Below are 27,615 nucleotides of genomic sequence, written 5' to 3' on the forward strand. Positions count from 1 at the left end.
GGAGGAAGCAGGGGACAGGTCTTGTTATTAAAGAAAGAAAGAAAGAAAGACAGACCCCAAACAAGGGCTAAGAAGCGGTCAGACTGAGGCAGTGCCACATGGCTTAGAACCTTACCCTCTACGATTCTTTGCTCTTAAGATAGACGGTTGTTGTTCTGTTCTCTGAGTCACAGAGACATCCGACTACTTATACTACTTGGGTCTCTGACTGATCCTTTTAATGTCCTCCATACTCATTTAATTAGTTCCTTTGAAACCCGGACCTCAGAAGGGGATCCACAAAGGTATGGCCTTGGTATCTAGCCTGGCCTGGGTTACCCGACGCAGACCTACTTACTTTATTCAGAATGGAGCGATATGGGGAGTGAGGTAGGGAAGGAGGGAAAGAAAGTGAGACGGGGTGTCTTTCCAAGCTGACCTCTGCCTACTGTCAAGGGCAGCTCACCCTGAGACCGGGCAGGGCCAGATGCCCATAGGGAGCATGAACTGCCGTGGCTCAGGAGGACGCGAATCTCCCATTAGGAGGGGTTCATTCAGTACGTTACCCCCCGCCCCAGCCCACATTCTCTGGGGCACATGCCTGAGTGCCTGAGGGCTCCTGGGAGTCTCCCCCTCGGAGTCAACAAGAAAGTTCCAGGGTGGCAGATGGGAAGTCGGGAGCTGTGGGATGGTGTCCACAGCCAGACAGGTATGGCCATGACTGTGCCAAGACCCTCAAGTCAGGTGTAGCCAAGACGATCTAAGGTAAGAAATGTCCTCACATTGTGTCCGGCTCACCGTCAAAATCCCAATTCAAAAATTCTGGTAATATTTTGCTATTTTCTTAAGAGACAGAGCTGATGTTATTTTTGAAAAAGCAGCACTAATAAATAGAAATCAATACCATTTGGGCATTTGCCCACTGATAGTGTTCGTTTCTTTAAGCAGGAATCCCCCACACAGAAGACTGCAGACCCCTAGAAGGTTCTGGTGCTGCAATCAGGGGGAGCCTGAATGCATGAATTCGACCATGTGCTGTCAGCAGACTGTGTCCACAATGCTTTCCACACATGTGCAAAGGCACTATTTCATAAGTATGCAGATGCTGTTTTGATTAATTAGATACTGAAATCTACTCAGTGAGATGACTCTCCATTCCTAAGAGCTCTTTTCATGAAGGACGTCATAGATAGGCTGGTCGTTCATTCTCTGTCTGCCTTCCCAGACCCAATCTTGGCCTTTCCTCCCCCTGCTGTGTGTCTCAGGAGGGAGTCCTTGCCCTCTGACTTCTAGCTGGACTTGACCAATAAGAGAAGGGATGGTGAGAGAAGTCAAGCTATTTGTTCTGACTCTCCACCCATACCCACACCTGCCCTTCGACCTTGGCTGGTCCTGAGACCCCTCTGGTTTCAGTTTCCCCATCTGTACAATGGGGGGTTTAAGATAATCTCTGAGGTGCATTTCAGTTGCTGTTTTTACTTCTTAGATCCTGGGAAAGAATAGTTATTCACATCTGCCAAACCCAACAGGGATGAATTCCAAGCTGACCTCCCCTCATTGCTGTCAGGATGCCTCTTCAAAAGCAGATCAAAATGACGAGACAAAAGTAGTTTCTGATGTGTTTTTATCTCCTTCCACATGAGGTGTTCACTAGGGACTGGCTCCTTTTAGTCATCGAAACCCAGAGCTGCATTTAGTAAATACCAAGCAAAGAGTCAGGCTCGACTGTCGGGATCGGTTTTTTCCTAAACATCAGGTATGTCTCACTGGGCATAAATGAGGGTATCTGCAATAGAAAACATCACCTAGCACACTTTGCAGGTGACCCCCTGTATTCACGGGGCATGCCCCGAATATTGTATAAAATTGCCCAAAGGTGAAAGGGAGTCAATTTCTTCTCAAAACATTTTCCGAAGTGGATTAGAGGGAGCGTATCAGCCCTTGGCCACAGAAGTCCTTCATCCTTAAACACAGAAGGGTTAAAAATTCCTTCTTGAACTCAACCTCTCCTAACAAAGTTTATCAGTCTAGAGGCTGCACCCAACTCCAGCAGCTCAGAACTTCAAACGCAAAATATGAAGCATCTGAAATATGCGAGTTCATCCTCTTGGCATCTGACCCCTCAGTGGTCCTCACCTCCTGTGTGGCTGGAGGCTTGTCCTAATTTCAAACGCGTGCGAGACGATTTTCCACAAGTTACGCTTGCCGCGCTCAAAGCTGTTTTTATAGTCTCTATCTATCGGTTTCCCAGGGACGTGTTCCTATTTCTCTTCCCCACATGAAGTTTGATTGTTTTTTCGGGTCCTGTCTGGAACTGCTTTGGATATAAAACATCTAAATTTAAAAATATCCTCATGCATATCAAAGAAGAATGCAAGGACATTAATATTATCCCATAATGCTTATTACAGATTGCACAATGGGTAAAATTCTAGGCCTGTAGGATTATACAAAAACACTATGGGATAATAAGCATATGACTTTCAGTTTTTCTTGGATACTATTATGATTTCCTAAATATTAAATATTAACACGGTACTCTGTAAGATGCTGAGCTTTCTTCCATTTCCTTCTGTAAACATAAACATCTGACACTGCTATTTGACCACCCAAAAAGGGTACTTTTCCTTTGCTTCCTAAATATTTCCTTTTCTCTGGGATATTTTCCAGGCAGTCACAATTTTTAGTATTAATTTAATTGTGATTATGACTTCAATGTCATGCTTCTCAAATGAGAGTCCACATAGCCCTAGAAATGGCAATCATTTGCTAAAATCTAGAGGTTTGGAGTGCCTGGGTGGCTCAGTGAGTTGAGCACCTGACTCTTGTTTTCGGCTCAGGTCATGATCTCGGGGTCACGGGACCAAGGCCCACATGAGGCTCTGTGCTCAATGCAGAGCCTGTCTCCCTCTTTCTCCCCATCCGCCCCTCCCCTTGCTTAGGCTCTCTCTCTCTTCTATCTCAAATAAAGAAATAAATAAATCTTAAAATTAAAAAACCTGGAAGTTTTTCAGATCAAAATGATTTGAAATCGACACAAGTCGAGATTTTCTCACTATAAAATCAACAAGAAATAGTAATAACAATAGCAAAACAACAAAAGTAGTAGGATGCTCCCAAACCCAACTTAGAGAGAACAGGTCACAATCACTCTAAAATGCGAAGGATGTCTTGATATGTGTCTGTCAGATTTAACAATGCACCCCGTGTATTTGTCAAACGAAACGTTATCGTTGCAGAGATATAAACGTTTCCGCCTAAACGTGACTTCCTTTTTTACTGTAGTAGGAAGAAAATCTGACTTTCAGCTGCATGAAAACAATTTCTTGCAATGATATTTCTTTTAAAAACTACTTAAGTTTTTGAAGAAAAATCACTGAATCTTAAAAGATATTTTATTTATTTCTTTGAGAGAGAGAGCAAATGCACCTGCTTGTGAGGGGAGAGGGGCCAAGGGGGAGGGGGAGGGAGGAATCTGAAGCACACTCCTTGCTGAGTACAGAGCCTGCTGCCAGGCTGGACTGTAAAACCATGACCCGCGCTGAAACCAAGAGTACGATGCTCAACTGACTGAGCTGCCCAGGCACCCCGGATTTTTTTCAATTTAACGGAGAAGCTGGGATTTGGAATAATCCATTGGAAAACATGAAGCACTAAATTGCTCCAAGTTTCCTGCGGGGTCAGTTTCAGAAACACGTTAGGAGGTGAACAAAGCTCTGTGAAGGGCACACTGGTGACACCTTGATTATGTACACATAAACTTTTCTTGCTTGGATCAAAAAGAGATTGCCAGGCTAAAACCCACGAGTATTAGCAAACAGCACATCTCAGACACAAGTGAAGGAGCAGGGAAGGGACTCTCCAACCAGCTGAGAAGTCTGGCATGAACGATCAGTGCATTTAATGGTCTTTGCTGCTTCGGTTAATAACGTTGGTGTAAAGGCTTGTTAATGTGCAAGATGCTTAGCTGTGGGATATCTGAAAGGTAATTTTTAATAGGGTAAGGCTATAACAGCGTATTCTGTTAGGGGGCCCATTCCATTCTGTTCCATCCCATTCATAGTAAGGATAGTGCTCACGTCTCTGAAAACGAAGAGACTGTGCCTAACATTGAGACAGAGGCCAGTGTGGGGGCTGGTGAATGTGCCCCAAACTTCTGGGGCATCCACAGAGAACAACACACTCTTAAAAGGAGAGAAATGCACTCAGTGGCTGACTATTCGACTTTTTTAGAAACACTATAATAAAAAAATACACCAAGCATATAACATTGTGTAATAATGCAAAACCCATGTGCATTTATAAGATCATATAGACATTTCTAGCCTTTCTTTGTGTTACTGGGGGCTGCACATACAGGTTTCTCCTTCATTCACACTTGAGAGATAAGGTATCAGAGCCCTGCACCTCCAGTTTAAGTAGAACATGATGGTATGGACATAATTCGATCCAGCCAAAATGTGAAACTATGCTAGGTATCAGTGGACTGTTTTTTAATTTAATTTAATTTAATTCTATTCTATTCTATTTTTTTGGTTTTAAGATAAAGGATCCAAATGGGACAGGAACCAAGATCTTCACCCAAATTCTTCATTTACCATTCCTGGGGTACTGTGGTTTCAACAGAGCAGAAACACCTCCCCCGCCCCAACCCCAGAGCAATAATTTAGCTCACTGTCAATGTTGCTGCTGAATTTTAAGCTATATAGAAGTCTGAATTTTAAAAATAAAACACACCAGGGACGCCTGTGTGGCTCAGTTGGTTGAGCGGTCGACTCTTGATTTCAGCTCAGGTCATGATCTCACCATCATGAGATCGAGCCCCAAGATAGACCCCATGCTCAGCAGGGAGTCTGCGTGAGAGTCTCTCTCCCTCTGCCCCTCCCCACAGCTTGCTCTCTCCCCCTCCTTCAATAAATCGATAAATAAACAAGTTTTACAGACTAGTTAAGGAGATGATATTAACAAACAAGAAATGAGAGTCATAAAACTGCGTTTGGGAAATAAGCCTGATACATGGGGTGAGTTCAAGTGTCTCACTGGCTTGAAAATATCTGACTTATAGCTGAAAATATCTGACTTGCCTACCTCACCGGGTTGGTAGCAAGACCAAAGAAATAATGCAAATGAAAAGGAGGGCTAGAGACTTTGATGTGGGTGTCTGAAATTATTCCTATGATTTCTAATTATAACAGCGTTTTCTGTTAGGGGGCCCAGGCTGGCAAGGAAACATAAGCTGGCTTGGGAAGAAATGAGCGAGGAATACGGCAGCCAGGGAAGGTTTGACGGATCGGGTAAGGTGTGCGTGGGTCCTGAAGACCAGATGCAATCTGGAGAAGTGAACGTGAACTGGAGAAAACCCTGGACAGGGTCAGTAAGTGAGCAGATGGTGATCATCTGGTCAGAGTGGGAATGGGAGGAAAGCAAGTGTGGGTTAGCTGTGTTAAGACTACACAGACCTTCAAAGTCAAGGAGCAGAGCTCGATCGGACATGTCAGAGCCAAGGCTCCACTGCACCAGCAAGAGGCTACTTCTGGAAATAGAACAGTGACAAACACCAGGAGCAACCTAACACTTACCTAAAAGTAACGCATATTCCTCTCTTCTTCCCCCTTCTCTCCCTTTTCCTTCTTTCTCAGGCTATGGTACGGCTGCCTAGCGATACCATAAATCAGCGAACCTTCAAAGCACTTTAAGCCCCCCATAACACAGGGTCTCCCATGCTGCTAGCCACCAGTGGTTTCAGTGAGATGCCCAAAATTTCCTCATTTGGGGAAATGTATAATAATTGAAATACAGAACAGAAGCTGAGTACAAAACACTCATTTGGAGATAAAAAGCTGCTCAGCTTGAGTTTACTGATCACATCTCTGGGACTGGAAAAAATAAGAGTAATATTATAATAGCTAACATTCACTGAGCACCTACTGGGTGCAAGACTCATGAATTAGTTCACTTAATCTTTCAAAGACCTTCGAGGGGATATTACTATTAGCCCCATTTTTTCCTAAAGATTTTATTTATTTATTTGACAGAGAAAAATCACAAGTACGCAGAGAGGCAGGCAGAGAGAGGCGGAAACAGGCTCCCTGCCGAGCAGAGAGCCTGATGTGGGGCTCGATCCCATGACCCTGAGACCATGACCTGAGACCATGACCTGAGCCAAAGGCAGAGGCTTAACCCACTGAGCCACCCAGGGACCCAGCTCCATTTTCTTGATAGAGAATCTGAGGCCTTTGGTCCCAGAACAGGTAACCATCAGAGTCAGGGTTTTAAAGGTTATTCTAGGTTCTAGACAGTTAATATGGAAATGAGTGAGCATCACAAAAAAGAACCTTTTTATTAAACAGATTTGAAAACTAGAATCATCGGGGTGCCTGGGTGGCACCTGCCTTCGGCTCAGGTCATGATCCCAGGGTCCTGAGATCGAGCCCCCACATCGGGCTCTCTGCTCACCAGGGAGCCTGCTTCCTCCTCTCTCTCTGCCTGCCTCTCTGCCTACTTGCGATCTCTGTCAAATAAATAAATAAAATCTTAAAAAAAAAAAAAGAAAGAAAGAAAAGTAGAATCATCAATGCAAACTCCTTGTCCTAAAAAACAAAGGGGTGATTACAAAACAAATACCTTTCATATACGCAAATTGATTTTTCAAAGTGGAGAAATGAATATCTTAAAATTTCCTAATTTTGAATTAAGAAATGAAAACAAGATTCCACTTAATCCAATACATATATGCAGGCACAGCTGCATACACTGAATTTCTGTAAATCAAATACTACCTGCATTTACAAAAAGGCTTCTCTAAGGTAAACAAGCAATAAATAATTAATAAAATGAAAGATCGTTTTGTAATTTGAATGGTCACTCAATAATTTATCTGTTTTGTGAGTTTGGATTTACAGCAGACTCCTGACATTCCTGTGGCATAAAACCGGAACCTTCTTGAATTCCCAGATTCACAAATACAAAAATGTTTATAGAGGCTCCTAGCTTTCTTATGAATCACACGTCTAGAGAGAGTCATGTACATTTCCTGTTCCCAGGAAATTTATATGCTACACACTACAAATGAATCACACTTTCACATTTCACTTGAGGTGTATCTCTCACTCGGCTGTCATTTCTTACAAAAAAAAAAAAAAAATTCTCATTAATTAATGAGCATTATTGCCAGTGCACAAGTAAGCAGGGAATAGCAAAGCTAAATGACCCTTCTCCGTACATGTATCTTGCAAGACAGACTTTTCAGAGCCGTATCTCAGTCAGACTCATGACACGGACCCTCAGGAGAACACAAAGAGACTCACACACCTGCAAGCGAAATCCACAAACACTGAGGATCTACACATTCATGAAGTTTGCATGGGCTGTGGCAGGGGACCTATCTACAGAACCCACAGAAATCCCGCTGTTCTTGCTAACCCAAGAGTTTCAGAACTCTGCTGCGCTTTTTGGTGATGAGTCCAGAAAATGTGATTATAGAAACCTTGACCCCAGGAATGACAGGAATTTGCCTACTCATTCAAAATACCTATACTTTGTGTGGTTGGGGTTGGTGAAAATCACAGTTGGATGGCTTCTCTGCCTTCAGAATGGAGCCCAGTCATAGTCGGTACACTGCACACAGAGTCCAGCAGCTGGACGTTCTCGAAACACTGTCCTGGGACGCTCAGCCTCTGACTGGAGTTGAAACCGGCCCCACCGCCACCCCAAATGCCGCTAACCACAAAAAACAGGCAGGACAAAGAGAAAGCATGAGCAAATGAGACAGGAAGAGAAATGAAAGAAAGAAAAGAGAGAGCATGAAAAAAAAAAAAAAACTGGCTGCCGTGCGGGGACAAAAAAAAGAACAAGACAGACATTATCATTTCAAAATATACAGCTTATACATTTCAGAACATATTTGAAAACACTCCTGCCAGATTTCCAAATTATTTATTTATTTATACCCCTTTCTTGTTCCAGCATTTTGCTGCCAGATTAATTTTCCTTCAGTTCAACTCTGATCAAGTTACTCCCCTGCTTAAAAACCCCAATAGCTCCTCACCGCTTGGAAAATCGAGTTCAATTTCCTTAGCCTCCTATTTCAGGCCCTCCATAACCTGGCCCCGAACTTCTAGCCTATCCTTACCCTGCACTTCTTCCCTTTACACATCCTTCGCTCCAGCCAAAATATACTCCCTGATGCCCCCTGCACCCATTCTGTGTTTTCCGGCCTTGCACCTATGCTTGCCCTGGTCCCTCTGCCTGGAATGCCTTTCCTGAGAACTGCGTAGGTCCCGTATGCCTGACCTCTCCAGACTCCGCCTGGAGGTCGCCGGGCTCGAGGCAGGCCCGAGGTTATCAGCAGCAGACCCTGCAAACTTTACCCACGTGCTTTATACACATCGTGTCGCTGGACTCTCAGAGGAGGAGGAAGTATCTTCTTACTGCGGTCCCGGGGACCTGGGGCTGTGTCCTCTGCCCGCTGCTCTTCCTGCTGCCCCCAAGGCTACCTCTCACACAAAAGAGAAGGTGGCTCATAAATCAACGCCAACACAGTGTGGCAAAAATTGCTTTTAAAGGAGAAAAGGTGCACCTTCCTATTCTGCGTGAACTTGACATCGCTTGTCCAGTCCCCACGCACAGTTTCACTGGAGAGCCCCTTGTCCGACGCTGTGAGGCCGGACGCCACACAAGCTGATTGCAAGGGCAGAGGCCCCAGAAGTCCAGGGGGCCAGGGTGGGACAGCTGATACCCCAGATGCCCCTCGGCACTCCCTGTTTGGAGACATGAGCACAGACACAGGAGAAAGACCACCATCGTAAACGTCAGGAGCTTGAGTCCTCCTTGGAATTCTAAGAACAGGCCAAAGGCTTTCTAAAGATAGCGTTTCTCACCAAGAGTTTGAGAGCAGATTTCTTCCACTCTCCATACAACCTCTAGAGCCAGCTTCAACAAACACGGCAACCGCGTGGGGGACAAGACATCACGACTGATGGACGGGGTCCTGCTAAGTACGCCGAGCCGCCCACAGCCACACACTCACCGGACAAGGGCCAAAGCTCTTACATGATGAGTATTGGTGTAACCTTAAGGACAAGTGGAATGTGGGCTGTACGCATCTGATATGCTTCGCTTTCTAACCGTCAGCATCAAGAAGTGACCCATATTGACTGGAAGGGAAGAGCCCGCCCCTCCGTTTTCTCCCCTTCCCTGTGACAGGCAGGTCTCATGATCACAGCAGACATCTCATCCCAGTTCCTGTAAGTTTCCCTCCAAACCAAAAGCCCTACTGTCCTGTTTCAATCTGACAAACAAACAAACAAAACCCAACACCATTTGTTAGAGCATGACTTCAGATGAAAACTGGTTCAGGGATTAACCGAAACGTCACATCCCTCCCCTGGACAAAACTCGACTCGGTCCAATAAATGATGGCTCCCTCCATAAAATTTTAAAACAAAGGTGAATTCAGTAACCATGTGAAATCTATGGTTGCCCTGCCAGTCTCTCACTCTGTCTGCTGCTGACTTCTGGCCTCCTGCAACTCAGGACACGGCTCTTCTGCCCTGCGCCTCCCAGCCCTGCCTGAGCTGGCTCTCTCCACCCCTACCTTACTGCCATTCGGCCTTTCCTCCCCAGCCTGGCATCCCCCTCACCCTTCTCCTTGTCTCCACGCTGAAATGCTGTCCATAGCAAGATTTAAGAGGGAAAAAAAAAATTAACTGAGCACAACTAGAACTCTGTTTCCCTAAACCTTTCTTATTAATTACTAAGTAGCACTCTTGAGTTGGAAATTCTGTTGATGGGCTCCAAAGCTGCTGTCAGTTCTTAATCATTTCCACTTACAGAACTGCTACCTGCCTTTTGCTCTCTTCGGTTCCAAACTACAATTCATATGCGAGCTTTCCCTTGTTTGACTTCTGAGCCATTTTTTTTTTTAAGATTTTATTTATTTATTTGACAGACAGAGATCACAAGTAGGCAAAGAGGCAGGCAGAGAGAGAGGAAAGGAAGCAGGCTCCCTGCTGGGCAGAGAGCCTGATGCTGGGCTCGATCCCAGGATCCTGGGATCACGACCTGAGCTCAAGGCAGAGGCTTTAACCCACTGAGCCACCCAGGTGCCTCCTGAGCCATTTAAACATCCAAACACAAGTTTGTAAACAAGGGGTGACATGGTTTCTTTACAGAGGTTGTTGGGGATGGAGGGGGGGTGTGTATTCGGACACCTCAAAGCAGAGAATGAAAAAATCCACATTAAAAAAAAAAAAAAAAGCATGGCTCATGGACGGGTGAGCTGAACAGTGGGAATGTGATACCACAAGTAGTGATGACCCCTTGGGCTGCGCCCTGGGTAAGCGACAGAACCTGCACCATCTCCATCCCAGTGCAACGGGCCCAGAAATGTGTGCCTTCCCCAGGGGGCCTCCATCAGGGGCGAGAATGGAGACGTGACAGTCCCAGAACAGAAAAGAGAGGGACACGTAAGAAATCTAGACATTTCTCCCATGTGAACAGACATGGCTGCAAGCGAACAAATGCCTTATATTGTGGGGTAATAATATATACCACAATTAGTATCTTAAAGAGGAACATATCCCAGGATAGACTCAGTGGGAACAGCATTCAGATTGAAAAGACCTCAAATAGAGAGAGTTGTTGGTGCAGCCTGGGTTTGCAGGGAAGAGGTGTGGCAGTGACGCACGGGATCTCCAGATCCGATGACAAGTGCTCTCCACAGTCCAGGCTGAAGAGAGCTGGGTTTGGAAGCAGGATAATCCGGATACAGATGATTGCCTCGATGACAATTTTGTTTTGCTGGAGGAGATAGAGCCTCAGATACGGACAGGAAGTCCAAGTCCAGGAGCAGAATGAAAACTGTGTAATACATAGATATCAGGCAATCCCGTTTTTAGAAATTATTCCCGACCTAAATTCCTCCACTCTAGGTACCCTGCACTCCTGAAGGAATCCCTGATTTAAAGGATCATTCTGGGGGCGCCTGGATGGTTCAGTTTAGTTATGCATCTGCCTTTGGCTCAGGTCATGAGCTCAAGGTCCTGGGATCGAGTCCCTGCACTGGGCTCCCTGCTCAGCGGGGAGTCTGCTTCTCCTTCTGCCTGCCCCCCCTCCACTCGTGTTCTTTCTCCCTCACTCTCTCAAATGAATAAATGAAATCTTTAAAAAACAATAAAAAAATAAAGGATCATTTTGGAAATTGGGCCTGTCCCCAACTATTGCAGCTGAATGCAAAATCCTAAAGCCTTCTCTGGGGAAATGATAACCAGTTGCCTATTGCTTGGTTTTTATTTACTTGTTCAATGTGAACATATTTTAGAGAGAGCATACAATGACAGACATCCATCAGATTTATTTGCATCATTTCCCTGATTACAGAAGCTTTATACAGGCATTTGTAGCGACCCTTATGCAAAGCTCGGTAACTTTATGAAGGCTTCAAGGATCTCATCTCTGCTCAGTAAAGAACGGGGACTCATCCTAAATTTTCAAGCAACGAAAAGGGTTATGTCGTTGCAGTCTGAAAGACTGAAAAATGGTGTAGACAGCAAAAAGGCAGTCTGCGTGTGGCCCTCTCCCCTCCTGTCCCCGTGCAAGACCTCACTAATGACTCCTGCGACACCCCTCGTTCCTGAGTTGGGCACAGCACAGCTACACTCAGCCAGGGCTGGCACAGGCTAGGAGACCACGTGGTGGGACTCACATACTATCTTCCAAAGAGAACAGCCACACTGATAAACAAACAGCATGCCCCAATCCAGAGGCCTTCCAGGGGAGGAAAGAAGAATTCACTGGGCTGGTCAAACAAGGCCCCAGGGGCGAAGATGGCTGCTTTCAGATATCTGAAGGGGGAAACTGGGCCTTTCATTCAGTGTGGTTCCAAAGGGTAGTCAGGTAATAATAGCACCCCATGGTAAACAGTGGTGGCATCACAAGAGTGTGTTGTAGGGTAGGCAGGGTGAGGAGGCGGGGAAGGAAGTCAGGGTGAAAGTATGCTGCTGCACGCTCTCTCTCTTCTCGCCCAACCTCAGAGACACAACAGATTTCTCCTTGAATCCTCTGTAAATGAGGCCCACTGATCCATGGAATGTTCCACTGGGATTTCAAAGAAAGAGAGACGGACAGGGGCGCCTGGGTGGCTCAGTGGGTTAAGCCGCTGCCTTCGGCTCAGGTCATGATCTCAGGGTCCTGGGATCGAGTCCCGCATTGGGCTCTCTGCTCAGCAGGGAGTCTGCTTCCTCCTCTCTCTCTCTGCCTGCCTCTCTGCCTACTTGTGATTTCTGTCTGTCAAATAAATAAATAAAATCTTTAAAAAAAAAAAAAAAAAAAAAGAGAGACGGACAGGTACAGCTGCTGTTTAATAGCTGTGGGGGGAGGGGCTATGCAGATAAAGGGAGAATTCGTGGATAAATACAGAAAGGACAGGCTGAATTTGCAATTTAAGTATACACTGCATACTCCCTGCTTACTTTTTAGCTCTAAACCCTCTTATTCTGAATACCTCTCAATGTCTGCCCAAGACTAATTTCTCCATGTCCGCGCAAGGTGCCACGAAGTGTCCCGATGGCTCCTTTAGGTCATGTCCCCACTGATCTGTACTAAGAGCCCTCTGCTCAGGGGTCACAAGGGATGAAGACAGAGTCCCAGGATTTCCTGGAGAAGTCTTGGTGGTCTTGACGTAAAAACACATTTGTTTGTTTGTAGAGGAAACAAACCTGTCCAGGCTTGGCGACACAGCGCCGAGCGAGAAATTCATCCGGAGCCCCTGAAGCAATGCCCTGCTCCCAGCTCAGCAGGCTGAGGTTATGTAAGTTCTCATTTAATCTGATCCTTCCATTTGATTCTGTGCCCTGTGCTGATCATCCATACCTTGGACTCAGTTCCTGCATCTGTAGAATGGGAACACTGCAGGGACACCCAACCACGCCCACCCGGGCCAGCCACACTATGGGATGGAGGCAGTCCCCATGGGAAACTGAGCTTTGGGGAAGAGAGAAGTAACAGGACTCAGTCTCCTTATTTAATATTTTGCAATGGGGTTAAGCTCCACAGTAGGTTGCAAATCCTTAAAGAGATTAATCTGTTCACTAGATGTTGAAATATATCCTGAGGCTCTTCTTTACTAATTACTTAGAATGACACTAGTTCAAGTGCCAGGAAAGAAACTGCTTTTACAGGAATCATTTACACTTTCCGGAATACCCTCCAGCAGGGACGATGTTCTCCCTCAAATAATCTTTCCTTTTCGAAATCTTTAACTCCCCAGGGAAAGACAAACAGAGAGGTATGATTCCTATGTGTGCCCTTCCTACATTCTCCCTACTCTTCAGAAAGAAAGAGAGAGCAAGAGAGAGAGAGAGAGAGAGGGAGAGAGAAACACAGCATGGACGCGAGGAGTAGCCATTTTCCACACACACATAATCCTAGCCCAGTGACCCAGACTGTGGAGACTGGGGGTGGCGGGAAGAGTCATTGCTAACCCTTCACTTCTCCCTGAGACCATCCCCGACACTGGACACAGTGGGGTGGGAAGGGCACCACGGAACCCCAGCCTCTCTCCCATGCCCCTGTCTAAATGCTCCCCGGTCAACTTGAATCATGACGGCAGAAGGTACAGGAGTAAGGGGGGCCCACACAGTTATAGATCATGCTTACATAAGGGGCCTACCTGCAGAAAACTCTAGAAATGTGAACACCACAAGAAGAATGAAAGAGTGATACCCATATGTTATATTCCAATTCCAATAATCCCTCAAAGGTATTAAGAAGCCCTGTGAGTCTATGGATGAAATGAGAGTTGGCAGCCTGGTGGGTACCCTGACTTGTCACGAATTTCTCTTACAGACCTTGGCTGGGGCCATTCAGGATCCACTCCCACCCCCATTCTTACGGTTCAGTATCTGGATTTCCTTTTTGGGAATTAATCCCCACCCCCCCACCCCACCCCCGCCCATACAGTCTTGGTGGGAATGTCAATCAGGCGACCCACCCCTTCACCCCTCAAGCCAAGAGGATGGCATGTGGCTTACACCAAGCCAACTGAGCTCTTGTTTCCAGGGCTTTGAATCTTGGGTGGAGAAACCTGTTGGAACGTATCCACTGCAGCAGTAGCACGCAAGGAAGACCATCAATTCTGTTCACCTGGACTCCCAGAACTTCCTCAATTTCTGTCCCTCACCAAGCCTGGTTCTGCACACTTCCTGCTGATTTCTCTGACTTCCTGGATATTCTTCCAATAAAATCCTTTTGTTTTGACTTAATCAGAATCAGTGCCTATTGCTTGCAAAAGAAGAAGAGTAACTAATACAGATGCCTAGCTTCTGGACCTGAGGATTTTTGGGCCCAACAAATTTTAGATGATTCTAAAAATGTCTATTCTCCCTAAAATTGTCTTGTTCCTCCACAGTCAGGAAGAATAAGAAAAGCAAAAGAGAGAGGGAGGGAGAGAGAAAGGAACATCTCCTGATTCTAGAAACTTCCATCATGTCCTGCTCCAGCTGACCCCTCCTCACTCCCACAGGCAAACACTGTTCTGATTTCCATCACCCCAGCCTAATTCTTCCTGTTCTAGAACATCATGTAAATGTAATCAGACAGAATGTACTCTTGCATCTGGCTTATTTTGGTCAATTTAGTATTTCTGAGTTTCATCCAGGTATTTATACATTTCAGTAGGGGTTTCTTTTTTCCTGCTGAGTAATACTCCATTGTATGAATGTACTTCAGTTTGTTTACTCAGTGTCCCGTTGACGGATATCTGGGTTGTTTCCAGCTTTGGGGCTATTACGAAAACAGCTGCTATAAACATTCTTAAACAAATCTTTTTTATGGACATATGACTGCTTTCATTTCTCTTGAATAAATGAATTTTTATTAACCACTGAAGAAGCTTTCTTATTATAATACCTTGCAGAGAAACAATAATATACTTTCAGCAGGGGAAAAGGAAAATGCCTGTTTTTCTTTTAGGACAGGAGAGGTTCATAGATACCATTCTATTAAACCCCAACTCCCTCTCCAATAGCTTCATTCTTTCCATCTGCACACACCCTTGTTTCTCAATAATTCTAAATAAACCTTTCTCTCTCCCCTTAAACTAGCAAACAGTCTCAACATGACTTTTTCATGGTAATTTTTTAAAATTCCCAGTTGTGTTCCCAACAGCCCATCGTGGTTTTATTTTCTCACTTTTCATTCTCTCTTTGACCTCTTGCAGTGTTCAGTTGTGTTGACTGGCGCTCTCTCTCGCTCTCTCTCTCTCTCCTATCTTGCTTCTTAAGAAAAACTAAACTTCAATTACTCAGTTGATTTTTGCCATGAAAACAGGTACCTAAAGACTGGTCTTAAATGCTCACCACTGTACAAATCCTTCTCTTGGCTTCCATCCACATTGATAGGAGAGATTCCATAGCCAGGCTCTGGGGTTTGAACATGGTTCTCTCCCTTGCTTAGCTGACTCTGGCAAGTTATTTAACCTCTTTATGACTCTGTTTCTTCTGTGGCTGATAACGGGATCCACCTCGAAAAGTTATCATGAACATTAAATGAGCTAGCACTTACAACTGTGCCTGGTATGTAGTAAGTGCTCAATTAAGACAAACAGTTCCTACTTTCTCATTTGTTCCTCATTGTGGTGTATGTAATAAGAGAAACTTACAAAGCATGGCAGACTTCTTAATAGAGGAGATGAAACCAGAGCATATGATGCCTTTCCTAAGCAACTCTAACAGTTGAGCCTCTTACCCGTGCTTCCCTAAGGTGGACATACTGCCAAGCTGCTTCCTTGATGTCATTGTCCTTATGATTCTACACTCTCTTGAAGGTCTCATGCATTGTGGTGGCCTTAATGATCACACCAAGGCCAATGACTTCAAATATAGGTCAACAACCATTAAATATCAGTATCTCATCCCCAACTTTCTGCTTGGTATCTGCTACCATTCATTCAAACTCAACACGTACAAAACCAAAATCCTTGTTTTTTTGTTTTTCCACAAGGAGATTGCCCTCGGGATTTCTCTTTGTCCTCAGTGTATATGCATACACCAAATATACATGGCCCCATCTTGCCAGTTCCCCTAGGGTGTATAAGAGAGCCCGAGAACGGATCTTGTTAAGGCAACACTGAAACACTCTCTTGTTTCCTGAAGGCCTGTCCAGTCCACTTGGGAAGGTTCATGGTGACTACAGACCCTGCAGGAGGCCTAGGCTGTGGGGGTGAGCATGCCAAGTGCCTGGGAATGAAGCTGCTTCATTAAAACATGAGCGTCCTCACCCCGGGTCCAGCGGGACTTGGTCCCAAGCCTTCCCATCTCATGCTCACACTTGTGATAACACTGTGAGTGTTTTTCTCTGGGAGCCCTTGCTCCATGCCTGAACGTGGTGTCCATGAAAGGGCAGTTTGCGGGGCCAGGGGAGGAAGCAGGGGAATAGCTGGGCAGCTGGGCACCTGGGCATCAACATTCCATCTCTGCACCTTCAAGCTTTACTCAAGGGGAAGAACTTGAACTCAAAGGCTCAGTCAGGTCCTGTGCCCATGGGAGGCTGTGCGGCCCCTTTAATATTCCCTGGAACAAAATCTCCTGGTCTTGCAAGCAGCCTGATCCAAGTCCCCTGGATGTCTAAGGAAAGCATCTGGGGGATTCTACCGCAGCTTTCTGCCTATGCTAGTCATGAGAGTGGGTCCATTCCTCCTCCTCTGGACACACAGTGGGATGGCCCCTCCGCCACCCTTGAAGATCAGTATGACAAGTGACTTGCTTTGGCCAATGAGATGGGAGCAGCAACAACAGGGATGGCTTCTGGCAGAAGCCTCGAGAATCCGTGCGGGATTCACATACTCCCTGTCCCCGCCTCTATGGGAGCATAAGGGGACAGGCAGCCTCTGCCAACCTGGAGGTCCCCGGAGGAGCAGCACACATACCCCATTACACACGCAGCACAAGCAACAGACAAACTTGGCTTCGAGAAGTCATTGGGACTGGGTTCTTTGTTGCTGCCGCCTAACCCAGGAAATCCTGACAGATACCATGGCCTGTTCATGACCAGCCAGCAACCTCCGGCTTCTAACTCTTCCTCACCTCTGGCTTTTAGATTTCCCCACTGTTGAGTTCATCATTCACAGATGAAGACCGACCCCTGCTGCTGGGGAGTCCACAGTGACCCGGCAAACCCTGGCCTCTGGTGCTGCCCAACCCCTCCCTGAGCATGAAAACTGGTACCGTGTTCCCCACAGTCCGCATCTAAGCACGAGTCTTCCTATTAATGCGGCCTATGCTAGTGGGGCTGGCCGCGTAATTTATTGTCCAAAATGGTTTGGAGGGTGAACGGTGACTGGGCAACAGGCATAAACCTTTGTTGTCCCGGGCACACAGAGGTGCATGGGCACCCTAACTCTGACGCCACATCTCTACAGTCTTAGGTCTAGGGGTATGAGGAAAATGCCAAGAGATGTTATCTCAGGAGAGATCGCCATATCCAGGAAATGTGATTAAAGGCTGAAGATGGGGCCTGTGGTAAAATTAATGTGTTTATCAGAGTGTCCTCTACTTTTACTATTCTATGTGGCATTGGACGGAGTGAGTGCAGCTGTTTCTCGAAGCAGGCACATGCGGGTAGCAGTAGACATCCAAACAAAACCAAGAACCCAATGCAAAATCCAGCCGGGAAGTTTGAGCCCCCTGCGGAAGCATTAACAGCGTCCTCCTCCTGCAGGGCAGCCTGGGAGTCATTTAAGAGGAAGAAGGACGAAATCAAGAAAACAAACTTAGCAGCAGAAAGAACTATGGAAACAAAGTCAAAGTAAATGCAATTATCAGGGACCTCGGGCTGCTCCTCTCCCGAGCACCTGAGACATATTAATGTCAGTAAGTATTTTCCAAGAATGCTGAATCTTCTGACAGAGTAACACATTGTAGATGGTAGCTGATTTCTCTAATCTGCTGTTATTTTGCATTTCCCTTACTTTGTAAAATACCATGATTCTTATTGGTCCTCAAAATCTTACAGCGTATATGAAAAAGAGCTCCACATCACTCGGCATCAGGGAAGTACAAATCAAAACCACAGTGAGATACCACGTCACACCAGTCAGAATGGCTACAATTAACAAGTCAGGAAAACACAAGTGTTGGTGAGGATGTGGAGAAAGGGGAACCCTCCTACACTGTTGGTGGGAATGCAAGCTGGTGCAGCCACTCTGGAAAACAGTGTGGAGGTTCCTCAAAAAGTTAAAAATAGAGCTACCAGCAATCACAGTACTGGGTATTTACCCCAAAAATACAAACGTAGTGATCTGAAGGGGCATGTGCACCTGAAAGTTTATAGCAGCAATGTCCACAAGAGCCAAACTATGGAAAGAACCTAGATGCCCATCAACAGATGAATGGATAAAGAAGATGTGGTATATATACACAATGGAATACTATGCAGCCATCAAAAGAAATGAAATCTTGCCATTTGCAACGATGTGGATGGAACTAGAGGGTATTATGCTTAGCAAAATAAGTCAATTGGAAAAGACAGCTGTCATATGATCTCCCTGATATGAGGAATTTGAGCACCAAGACAGAGGATCATAGGGGAAGGGAGGGAAAAATGAAACAAGAGGAAACCAGAGAAGGAGACAAACCCATAAGAGACTCTTAATCTTAGGAAACAAACTGAGGGCTGATCGAGAGGAGGGGGTGGGAGGGATAGGGTGGCTGGGTGATGGACACTGTGGAGGGTATGTGTTATGGTGAGCGCTGTGAATTGTGTAAGACTGATGAATTACAGATCGGTACCCCTGAAACAAACAATACATCATATGTTACTAAAATAAAAAAGAAATCTTATGGCCTATGATCAAGAAGTATGTAACGATTTTTGAATCTGTTTTTCTGTGTCCCAATCCCCACTTTCCACTGGGTTTCTGTCACTCACAACCAAGACTTCTAATTACTCTATCTACCAAGGAACAGTGCCATATGATGTGAATCCAAATAGTTCCCCAAAATCTGGGTCGGGAAGAGACGGTGGGGTATATATAGAAAAGATTGGCTATGAGTGGATAACTGTTGAAATTAAGTGATCAGTAGAAGGAGCTTACTATGATACTATCAACCCATTCTTTCTGTCTATATATGTTAAGGTAAGTGTTAAAAAAAAAAAATCTCACAGGCCTCACACTTTAAGTCCAGCCCAAATCAGGGCAAACCAAAGAGCAGAAGAGGCAGAATCAAACGTAAACCAGACAACAGCACAGAACATAGCTGCAATACATGAATACTTCCGCAGAAGAGTTCTTTGCAATACACAGGGCTTTGGAGACGAGACCCAAATCTATGAGGGCCTGACAGGAGCTGGGGCCTTGGACAGCCATGGCTGGCTGATGAGCAGCCCAAACGATGCAGCCTTGGTCTAGCCAGGTGCTTCAGCTCCAGGCAAAACAATCGAATAGACATCCCCCTGCTGGAAGAATTTGCTCTTCCTCCCAGGTAATCCCAATAAAGCAGCTATTACCCAAGACCCACAGTAAAGCAAGGGTGTGGCTCAGACAAAGGGCTGGGTAACTTTATCTCCAAATGTTCACTGAGGACTTCCGTTGTTGTTCCAACACAATATATCTCGCAGTTTATAAACACCACCGCAATTTGGTCTCTTAATTTAGGCTAGAGCCACCACGCTTTATGGGGTCCTGCCTTACCCTGGGATTAGAGGTTCTTGACCTCAGCTACCCATTAGAAATATCTGGGGTCTTTAGAAAAATCCTGATGCCCCAGGGGAACCTAGACCCATCAAATCACAATCTCTGGGAGTGGGGCCCAGATGTCGATATTTCTGGAAGGCTCCTCGATGATTCTAAGGAGCCGCTAGGGGGGGAGAACCACAGACTTGGGTAGACCTGGATCCATCAGAGGCTTACTCACTGTAAATCGTGCCTCACTTCTCCGGACATCCCCTGATACTGCTCGGACCACCCCCACTGTCTGATCTTCATGTGTGGGCAGACCTCAATCAATCCAGAACCTAGTTCTTTCCTCTTTCTAGGAGTTTCCTAGGGCTGCATGACAAAATACCACAAACTTGGTGGCTAAAAACAACATAAATAAAGTCTCAGAAATCTAGTTCTAGAGGCTAGAAGTCCAAAGGCAAGGTGTTGGCTGTACGCCGGGATCCTTTCTTGCCTCATGTAATTTCTGGTGGTTGCTGGCAATCCTTGGTGTTACTTGGTTCGTGGACCTATTACTCCAATCTCTCCCTTCATTGTCACTTGGCAATCTCCCTTGAAGTCTGTGTCTTTTCTTCTTGTAAGATCACTAGTCATACTCAATTAAGAGCCCCCCCTACTCTGGCAGGACCACAACACCTTCCACCTGCAGCAACCCTGTCTCCAGAAAGGGACACATTCTGAGGTTCCAAGAAGCACACTGTTTCAATCCGGGGCACTCCTAGTCACCCATAGAAAGCAAGTCTTAGATGTTACCTTCATCAGAATGCATATAAGATCGAGCAAACTGGGAGCACGATGCCTTTTAAAACATGTTTTCTTTTGGAGTCATTTTAGACTTCTAGAATGGTTGCAAAGATAGTACTGAGAGTTCCCGAATGCTCTTCACTCCGCTTCCCCTAACGTTAATATCCTGTGAAACTATGGTACCCTTATAAAAACTAAAACATTCACAGCAGTTATGGTACTGTTGACATAACCCTATACTTAGTGCATCTTTCAGCAGGCATCCCACTCATGCCTTTCCCTGCTCCGGGATCCAAATCAGGACAGCAGCTTGCATTTAACACAACGGTTTTCAGGACAGAATCAAAGGGCCACCGCCAAGCTCTGATTCACGGCATCAAAACCTCACCCCAGGTATCCTCTCTGAGTCTGCCCTCTAGCCTCCCAGCCAATCTCACATTTGCATCCAACTGACTATGTTTCATCTCTTCTTCCCTCCTGTTCAGATCTGGTAACCCCAATTTTTAAGTCAGGTCAGTTCTTAACAGTTCTGAGGTCATGGGACACCTTTGAGAATCCTTGAGAAGGGAACAGATTCTCCTCTGAAGAAAATGCACAGACAAAAACCACTTTGCAACCAACTTCAGAGCAGATATCAATGCTTCCGTCGTCTCCCAGGGTTCCCACCAACACACGACTTCCCACAGTTTGGCGTCCCTGGGCATTGACTTTGTGATGAAATCACTATGAAGCCCTCTCCCAGGACAATGTCTCCAGCTCGCGGACATGGCGGCAGAACTGTGCACTCTGGGTTTTGGACAATACCAGCAGTCCTGGTCACTGCCTTCAGCCAACAGTGGACACTGAGGGTGGCTGGACTCTCCCCTTCTGGCCAACTTAGCTGCCGGTATTTAAGCCCACAAGTTTTGGTTGACCCTTCACCTCTTTGGAGCCCACCTTCTCTGTGATGAAAGGAATCTCCCAGAATTTAACACTTCTCAATATGAAAGGCAGGTTATCTCCTCAGTTTCAACTAAGAAAAGTGACTCTGGGATCCAGAGCAGTATTACCGAATTCTGTCAAAAAATCAGACCTGCCGCCATTTTGAAACAGCAGGAAACTTGGTACCAAGGACAATGCCTGCTTATGGCATTTCAGCTTTGGAAAGAGCAGTGTGAACCACCACCCCCCATACACACAAACTCCAAACAACTGGCAACTCTACAACACTACACATCCTCTGAAGTCACCACACAAGCTTAGAGCAGGAACCAAGGAAAAGGGCAACTGCCCCCACTCAATCCTCACAACCTTGGTTTGAACCTCTCGCTCGCCCCAGTTCCTAAAATGCCGTTTGTCCCTCCCCCTCAACACCCAGTCAGCCTCAGATGCTTTTTTTTTCTATCAATGCCTCATCTCTCTGACAGATGGCCCAAGGGTCCTCTGAGCTAACCTGCCTGGCAGGCTCTCCTGTGTCCCGGGGCCCTACTTTGCTCTCTATTACCGGTCAAATCAGGATCACACCAATTCCTCCAGCATCAGGCAGAAGGGAACAGGGTTGGGGAAGAGACGAGAATAATTCTTCTGGGCAGAGCTGGGTCTAGGCTTACCTTCTGCAAACGGCTCCCATTCATAGAACCGGCCCATGAAGGGCTTGTTGTTGTAGGACGCGCACTGGACTTCCCGGATGCTTCTACTGCTTTCTGGACACACCTAATAAAACAGGTTTTAAAAGTGCAGTTAGTGTCTGCGTCTTCTCAGAGCCCCAGGCCCATCCCAGAAGACCTCTCCAGCTTGAAATGTCAATCCTCCTCCATCAAAAGCAGCATTTCTGAAACCGTGCAGATCACCTGCATCAAAAATTTAAAATGCAGATCTCAAGGCTTCCTTCCAAGTTTACTACATCAGAATCTTTGGAAGGACACTAAAATTTTAACAAGCTCCCCAGGTTAAGCTTTTGCACCGTCATTTGAAAACCAGTAACTAAAACCTTCTGTTTCTGACAAATTTGTCTGCTTGCCTCCCTTCCCCCCGCCAAGGCCATCCATTTCCATCCATTTGACTTTGTTAGTGCCATTCCTGGACATGGGATCAGATTCACAGCAAGCATGTACAGAATCCTCACCATGTGCAGGAACTGCTTTGAACACAGTACACTTGCTAATGCATTTAATCCTCAGGGTGACCCATGAGGCCAATCGGATAGTTTTGCAGATTTTTCACCAATGAGCAAACTGAGGCACAGAGGAACCCACACAGCCAGGGAGGGCAGAAGCTGGAGTTAAGGCTCAGTGGTCTGGTGGCCACCACGCTGCCCAACTTGTCTAAATTCTCTCCACCATCTAACGCCACAGCTCCCACCTTTAGAATGCAAAATAATCACCCAGAAATCTCACGGGAAATGCAAAGTCTTGGGTTCCTCCCCCCAAGGATCGTCAGTCAGTAAGTCTGGGAAGAGGTCCAGGAATCTGTATTTTATTAAACTACCCAGGTAATTCTGATATACTAGATTACTCTAAGAAAATATCCATTTCCCTGTAGTTTCTTTCTTATCTATAAATGATAAATATGAGCAAAGTATGACATGAAATAAATAAATATGAAATATAAAAATAATACCAGAATCTCTAATGCAAATCATGAATAAAGCATGATCTACCTTCTTAAATCCTACATATACTCTTACTTAAGTGTGGGATATGCGTGCATACGCGTGCCCGCGCCTGTGTGCATGCGTGTCTTAATAATCAGAGAAAAAGGAACCTGGTCCCTTAAATATTAATAACCCTGTGTATAAGAAGTCTCTGGAATAAACTGCTAATCAGGTCACACAAAGTCCTGAAGGATTTATAAAGAAATCTACGGTATGTATCAGAAACATCAGGTCTTTTCAAGAGGAGGGAACAAGAGGAGGAATAAAACCAGGTGGAAGCAGGGGCACCTGGGTGGCTCAGTAGGTAAAGCCTCTGCTTTCAGCTTAGGTCATGATCTCATCCTGGGATCGAGCCCTGCATCGGGCTCTCTGCTTAGCGGGGAGCCTGCTTCCCCCACTGCCTCTCTGCCTGCCCCCCTGCCTCTCTGCCTACTTGTGATCTCTCTCTCAGTCAAATAAATAAATAAAATCTTTAAAAAAAAAAAAACAGGTGGAAGGAAAAGCATCTCTTGTTTGATAAAGGTCAGTCGGGTAAGGCTGCTGGGTGGTCATGGCCCTGCCACAGCCTGAACCAAACCATATGCAGCAGGAAGCTATGGAAAGAGAATGTGCTAGAAACTGGTGGGGAGAGAAGGGCCTGGTGGACGGTCAGGGTGGGCTGAGCTCCGACCATCAGTCAGAAGCCAACAGGCTGGGCAAGGCTGTCTCCTCCGGAAGCCGGGACGATGGCGGCGCCCAAGCCAGAACCATGCAGGCGTCTGGCAACACCAGCCGTCTCCATGAAGGATTTGGCATCAAGATGTTTTTGACAACCCTTAGGTCAGAACCAAAGCTCAATGAGGATGTGATCAGCTGGTGGCTCAGGAGAAGTCACTGTCCCGGCAAAGAGAAAGAATCGCCAAGTGGTTTGTTGAAAATACAGATTCTCTTGGGTGCCTGGGTGGTTCAGTCGGTGAAGCATCTGACTCTTCATTTCAGCTCACGTCATGATCTTGGGGTCGTGCAATCGAGCCCCGCATCGGGCTCTGCGCTGAGAGTGCAGTCTGCTTGAGATTCTCTCCTCCTCCCTCTGCTCCCCTCCCAACTCTCTCTTTCTCATAAATAAAATCAATCAATCAATCAATCAAATCTTCTAAAATGCACATTCCCAGGCCTTACCCCAGTGTTAGGGGAGGGAAAGGGTCCAGGAATATATTCTTGAAGAACTCCCTCAATGATTATGGCCCAGCCGGCTGGCACTGGACCACAGCAGCAACCAAAGGCCACACCTCAGCCTCATTCTTACTCGGAATTAGTTAACACGCAATCACAGTGTTAGAAGAGTGACCATCAAATCCAACCATTTACTCTACAGATGAAGACACAGGGGCCTGGAGAAGTGGCACAGTTCACCAGAGGTCACAGTGACAGAGGGACTGAGCCCAGAGCACTGACCACCCACTCTGGCCCTAATCAGAAACTAGAGATTAGCTACTCAGTTGCATTTTTTTTTTTCATAATGGAAACAGACCAGAACAAGCGGGCATATGTCCTATTCCTCAGATAACCACACCTCTGGAAAGCCAAGTTGCTCTGCCATGAGGCTCCAGCCAGAAGCCACCCTTAATTTGTCTGGGGACAGTTATCAGAATTGGAAGCCACAGACCGCAAAAACTCAGCCAGTCTGCTTAACCCCTTTCTCTTCCACCAGCAAAATATGCCAAGAGGCTGGACCACGAACCAAAGTATCTGTAGAATCATTTTGAAATGTTCAGTACTTGATGATAGAAATGTATATTTCATGACACATAAAGTAGTCTATAACCCATTAAGTGAAAAAAAAAAAAGTGCTAAATGATTGTGTGTGTGGGCACATGCACACCCATAGAGAAAGAAAGGTTAAAAGCATTATCTCTGGAAGGTGGGTTACAGATTTTTTTCTCTTTCCACAAAGAAAAGAAAGCTTTTGGTGTATTGCATTGTCTCATTTTTCTGCAATAAATATGTAATATTTATGTAACAAAAGTGGATCATTACTGAGCCCTTCCAAACACTCCGGCCCTTTGCCAGCTTTACGTGCACTCGTAGTTTATAATCTTAGGGTATATCTTAATGCCCCACTAAGGCTCTCACTCTGACCATACACATTTGCCAAGTCAACCAGTCACCTGTGAGGGATCATCCAGGGTACCTTGCCCCAGGTCACTAACAAGTTCTTTTTATGTGACCCTGGCCCAGTTACCTCCTGAGGCGGGGGTTGGGGGACTTCATGTGGCATCAGACCCACAGTGGGGCGTCAGGCACTGAGGCAGCAAATCTACCTCCAGTCACCCAAAGGCAGGTGGGCCCATCAGGTTGCCTGTGATACCCAGCACATGCTGAGCGTGGGCAGATGCCGCTGGAGATGACCGGGAGCCCTGGCCTCGCCCTGTGTGCCCCCCCCCCAAGGACTTACAGGATGCCACATGAGGGGCCGCTCAGCAGGTAGGAGCGAGCCCAGGCCGGAGAAATGCGAGACTCACAGGGCTCAAATGTGGACGTGAGCTCCTAAGATAAAATTATAGTAAGGGTGATGCAGGCAGAAGCCTGGGTCAGTGAGGATGTTAAGAACAGCTCACTTGTACTGAGCAGTTACTAAATGCCGGGCACGCTACCCCAGCCTCACCACAACTATTATACCCATTTTACAGATGAGGAAGCCAAAGCAGCAGAAAGCTGAAGGAGCTGCCCAAAGTCATGGGCTGATAAATGATCAGGATCGGAACCCGCACACTTTGGACCCTGAACCCATGCCAGTAACCACCACGGTGCCCCTCGAGAATGGAGGACAGCAAAATGAATCTGGCATGGGTCCTGAGACAAGGGGACCTTAACTCCTTGCCCGAGAGGTCCTAGCGGCTGAGGTCGGTTTCAGCCTCTGAGGCCTGGTGGAGGGGCCTCGGCTGTAAAGATCATGCAGTTGTGTACTGAGGACCAAGCAGGGCCAGGGAAATTCGGCTTCACGTCTTCTGTGGGTTACATCTGTTTGTACTTGCCATACTATTATCTGTATATGATCTCCTCTCGTTTTAACAGACTCTCTGAAGTTCAAACTTCCAGGTTACAGATCATTTTACATTTGTTACATTTTAAGTGGGCTGTTTCCTGATACCATGGACTGAGTCACCCACATCTTATCGGTGACTGTGTCTAGTTTACACTGTGAGTTGGCTTTGGGCAGATTTCCTGCAGACACTAATCCTTTCCATGGACGCAGATTCCTGTAACCTTCAGGCCAGAAAAGTGGGACAGGGAAAAAGCCGGGCGGATAGAGATCAAGTCCATGCAGAATGGGGCTAGGAAAGACCGGAGCTTCATTGTCTTGTAATGTGTCTGGGAGATAACCTCCCTTCAAATGACTTCCTTTCACCCAAAAGAGGCAGCAATGTTTCCACTGGTCTCTTATGGGAAAAGGAATGAAGACAGACTTTAATATAATGAGCTGAAAATCCTCATAAAGCACTTGAGACCCTATCCAAAGTTCCATCTCGACAATTGTTTCGGGTTGCTACGAGTTACAAAGAGTGTTATGGAAACTCGGGCTATGTTCCTAGAGACCCCAGTTGATCTGAGATGACATGGCTCAAGAGGCCACTCTTGGTGATCGCATACCTACCTCTTGATAATTAATTACTTTCACTTCCTCAGTGGACCAAAGGGTGTCATCCCCAATGAAGGCGGCACCAAGGAACATGACCTTGCAGTCTTCCTGGGTCAGACAGGAATTGTTTTTATCCTTTGCATTGCTCTGGATTCAATGAAAAGACCAGTGACCAGCCTACAACATGTGATGTAGTTAACAACCCTGCACGGCCAGGGGAAGGTGTCTCGGTGGCCTTGGGCAAAGCACTTCATTTCTCTAAACCCAAATTCCTGCAGGCTAGTAGCAAGCCCCGAGGCACTCTCATCCCGCAGGGTTATTTTGTGAAGTTTGACTTAGTAATACATTAAAATTTCTAGCTGGGGGCGCCTGGGTGGCTCAGTGGGTTAAAGCCTCTGCCTTCGGCTCAGGTCGTGATCTCAGAGTCCTGGGATCGAGGTCCGCATCAGGCTCTCTGCTCAAGCAGGGAGGCTGCTTCCTCCTTTCTCTTTGCCTGCCTCTCTGCTACTTGAGATCTCTGTCTGTCAAATAAATAAATAAAAATCTTTAAAAAAAATTTCTAGCTCATAATAATGCTCAGGATATGTCAGCTGAGCTGGAATCTAAGTGGACATCAAAGATGATTCCGGCAGTTCCAGAAGCTTCAAGTGGCTGACAGATAGGTGTTCTGAGTAAACATTCCCCTCCCCCTTCCCCAGCTGGAAAAAGGGGTTTGGGTTTCCAGCTGCAGAATAATACAACCATGGATCAACATTGCTTAGAAATTATCCAGCACATTTTTCAAATACATTTCATATCTGCTTTCTCAAGTCACTTGGAACAAATTCAACCTCGCAAACACTCTTGCCACCTGCTACCACTTCCAGCGTTCTCTGGACAGTCAGTAAGAGTCAGGTCAAGGTTTTAAACAAAAAACAAGGCAAAAAT

The 27,615-nt window shown here is 46.1% G+C and overlaps 1 protein-coding gene across 2 annotated transcripts in view; it reads right to left on the reverse strand.

Moving 5' to 3' along the window:
• The window catches only part of THSD4 (thrombospondin type 1 domain containing 4), a 556,226-nt gene that overhangs the window by 414,871 nt on the left and 113,740 nt on the right, over positions 1 to 27,615 (reverse strand). For both annotated transcript variants that reach the window (XM_082733853.1, XM_082733854.1), the window contains exon 6: positions 22,027 to 22,129. In XM_082733853.1, coding sequence (XP_082589979.1) covers positions 22,027 to 22,129 — 103 coding nt within the window. The remainder of the gene's footprint in view (positions 1 to 22,026; positions 22,130 to 27,615) is intronic.

This window comes from Mustela nivalis, assembly GCF_964662115.1.
Source record: "Mustela nivalis genome assembly, chromosome: 6".
Lineage (NCBI taxonomy): Eukaryota > Metazoa > Chordata > Mammalia > Carnivora > Mustelidae > Mustela > Mustela nivalis.